Raw genomic sequence first — 3,472 nt, 5'->3', positions numbered from 1 at the left:
AAGTCATTCTTAATCTAGGTTTAATTATGAGATATATGTAGTTCTTGGTTTTTTAGTAATAATTACATTTCAGAAAATACTAATAAGAAGTACAGTGTACACTACTCCATTGATCTACAAGAGTTCTTTATTTGGTGTGTGACTTTTGGGTTAATATATATTTGTGAATAAATATATGCATATGTATACACATATGTGTATATACTGGTATACACATGTATGCAGTATGAATGACATTCTCACATGATTGGATATACCATGTGAATTATAGTTTTCATTTTTTGATTTCATTGGGCCATGTAGGTTAGTTCCTATTTTATATAGTCATGGAAGTTTCATCACATTATTTTAGAAGTGATAATTAATTTGAGCATTCTTTTGTTTATTACCCTCATTTACATTATTCATAATATTCCCATATTACAAACACAGGTGAATAAACATGATCTTGGTGTGATATTGCCAACCCCAATCTCACTGTCAGTTCCAAGCACTGAAACACCTGGTCAACAAATATGAACATTTCAGCATTTGATGGATATTATGAAATTGTTGTCCAAAATATCATAAAGTAGCTATTCCCACTATACTCATGGATTTCCAAGCTTCTCTTACTATTATTTACAGTGTTCAGAGTAGTAATCTGTACATAGACCACAGAAATATCTCCATGTGACAACAGGGAAAAAGGTATGAGAGCGCAGTGCTCTCTAAGCCATGACTCCTCTTTTCCTGCCTTCCCTTGTATTCTCACTGACTCTATTCTTCTTTGATGCCTTCTTCAGATTTGCCAACATGAAGGAGTACATCTTCAAGTTCAGTGGCCTGATTTCCAGTACATCAGCTTTGGTATTTGAAATCATCCTTGCAAACAGCCAATGCTGGCGCCTGTGGGAGTTTAACAACAAGCTTGTGCAATTTGTGTCAATTGGACTCTGGGAAGCTTATTACACTCAGGACTGTAACATCTCTGGGTCTATGACCAGGATGTTGGTTCACACCCCTATCAATGAAACCTGGAACAAGTCATCGGAATTTCAATATTTACAAGTCCTGATAGCGTGGGCCATATCGATGAAAATCCTAGTCCTGATTTTCACTTCAGTGGCCATTAAGATCAGCTGCATGGAGGACCCATTCATTGAGATACAGCTGTTTTGCTACAAGATGTCTGCCATAATTTTGGCTGTGAGCAGCCTTTTCACGCTTTTTGCTGTGACCTTGAACCACCTCGTAGACATGTATGGGCAAACCACACTTGACTTTCCACCTGACTTTCCCGTAAAGAAAGAAGACATTATAAAGAAACACTGCACAAAGGTGTTCCCAATGGGTGTCCTAACAGCCACAATGTCGCTCTTTGGTGTCATTTTATTCCTCTATGAGATGATCTTCTTGACAATACAGAGTCGGGTGAGGGCACCATGTGTTTCCAAACTGGCTGAGCAAAAGGCCTGAAGTGAGGGCTTTGGCATTTGTAACATCTGCCAAGAGAATCCTTGAAGAAATTGCCCATTTTCACACAGTACTATGCAATCACCAACTCATTCCAAATAAAATATCAACTTGGTTTCTGGGGTGTATCTAAATTGTATATCCTCCCTTCCTGTCAAATATACTCCTTTCTTTAAATCTTTTCTCATTCTAACCTCTGTGGATGATGATCATGTCTTTGGATGCTGCCAACAAGCAGCAGCAGGCAAGAGTACTGGTGAAATGTAAGTTGCTTAAATAAATATGACATATACAAGGTGAAAGAGGTTTGTAAGTAAACTGGCACCTCAACACACATACACAAGAACCCCACATTCCTGTGTGGAAACACTTAAGTACTCAGATCTCTGGAGGGGAGAACTGGATGTCTCAGCCTTAGCACTGCTGGCAGCATGGGATGCTCTCTTGAAGTAAGAAGGCAATGCTGCACACTGAAGATGCCATTGCCATCTGCAGCCTGTCTCTACTAGAAAGCAGTAGCCATAACCTAATTCCCTGGTTGTGGAGATCACAAAAGGCCAGGCATCTCCAATGTGCTCTGGTGGGCCATGTGGTGTGAAGAAGACAGGACAGCTTGTCAGAGTTGGGTTTCTTGTTGTATCATCTCCACCACTGTGTTCAATCTCACATTATAAGGCTTGATGGCACATACTCTTACACAGTGAGCAATCTCACCCACCTCAAGTTTATTGCTTTTAAGATACAATATTCTCCCCCTTGTTGCTATAAGTTAAAGTTCATTTCATTATGCAAAATACATTTATTCCATCTTTAAAACAGTCCCATGTTTCTTTGGGAGTCCAGTGTCTTTTTTGGGAAATGGCAGGTTTTCTACAGTGAGACCCTGGACAATCATAAATCAACTCCCAGACTTCTAACATAAAATGGTACAGAGAAAATATTACCATTATAAAAGGAAGGAGTGCGGACATGGTAAGGGAAGAGTGTCTTGAATGAAGACCTACAACCAAGAGAGAAAACTCTGAATCCCGAAGCTCTATATTATACCTGTCATCTAGTGATATGATGGTATGTATCATTTTGGAGTCAAGGGGCTGAAGGAACTCTGGCCTTCCAGTTTTACTGGCTGTAGCACTATAACCTATCCTTCTTTCTCTCTTGCCTTTTTTCTTTCTCTCTTTCCTTTTTTCTTTCTTTCTTTCTTTCTTTCTTTCTTTCTTTCTTTCTTTCTTTCTTCCTTCATTTCTCAGTCTCTCTCTCTGTCTCTCTGTCTCTATCTGTCTTTCTCTCTCCCTCTCTCTCTCTCATTTCTTGGATTTTTGAGACAGGGTTTCTCTGTGAAACAGTCATCGATGTGCTGGAACTTACTCTGTAGAACTGGCTTGCCTCAAACTTATAGAGATCCACCTGCCTGTGCCTCCTGAGAGCTGGGATTAAAGGTGTGTGCCACCATTTCCCGGCTTGAAGCCTCTTTCTTGAGCTCTCTACAATATATACATGTAGCTTTCTAGGCCAAGCACATCAAGGGCCTGTCTTCCAACATTCTACTGTCTCCACTGAAGCATCAAGTTCATATTCAGTTTCATGAAGGGGTCTTCTAGTCTTCCTGGATGGCCTTCATGGGTCTCAAGCCATGATATACATTACATGACGTTAGGGGTTCTGAAACTGTGAATCAAGATTCTATTTACCATATAATCTTGAGTTTGTGATTACTGAAAATTCAGTACCACATGGAATATTCTCCCCAATTCTTTGGCAGGATGTGATGGAATGGGATGGAACCTGGCTATGCTGGATAGGGTTTTTTTGTTTTGTTTTTTTTTGTTTTTGGATTTTTTTGTCACCTTGATGCAATCTTGATTCATCTGAAAGAGTAAACTTTAGTTGAGTGAATGCCTTCAGGAAACTGGCCTTTAAAGAGTGTGTGGAAGCTGGGTGTGGTGGTTCACACCATTGATCTCAGCACTTAGAAGGCAGAGGCAGTGTTTCTCTATGGATTGGAGGCCAGGCTATC

General features: G+C 39.9%; 1 protein-coding gene across 1 annotated transcript; it reads left to right on the top strand.

Annotated features, from left to right (window-relative positions):
- The first annotated feature begins 717 nt into the window (after positions 1-717).
- Positions 718-1,583, top strand: LOC143271086 (uncharacterized). Its single transcript, XM_076562957.1, has one exon. The coding sequence runs from the start codon at positions 718-720 to the stop codon at positions 1,456-1,458; it is 741 nt and encodes a 246-aa protein (XP_076419072.1). The 3' UTR covers positions 1,459-1,583.
- The last annotated feature ends 1,889 nt before the right edge of the window (positions 1,584-3,472 follow it).

The sequence above is a fragment of the Peromyscus maniculatus genome, chromosome X (genome assembly GCF_049852395.1).
Source record: "Peromyscus maniculatus bairdii isolate BWxNUB_F1_BW_parent chromosome X, HU_Pman_BW_mat_3.1, whole genome shotgun sequence".
Taxonomy (NCBI): domain Eukaryota; kingdom Metazoa; phylum Chordata; class Mammalia; order Rodentia; family Cricetidae; genus Peromyscus; species Peromyscus maniculatus.
This window is presented reverse-complemented; position numbering and strand designations above follow the sequence as displayed.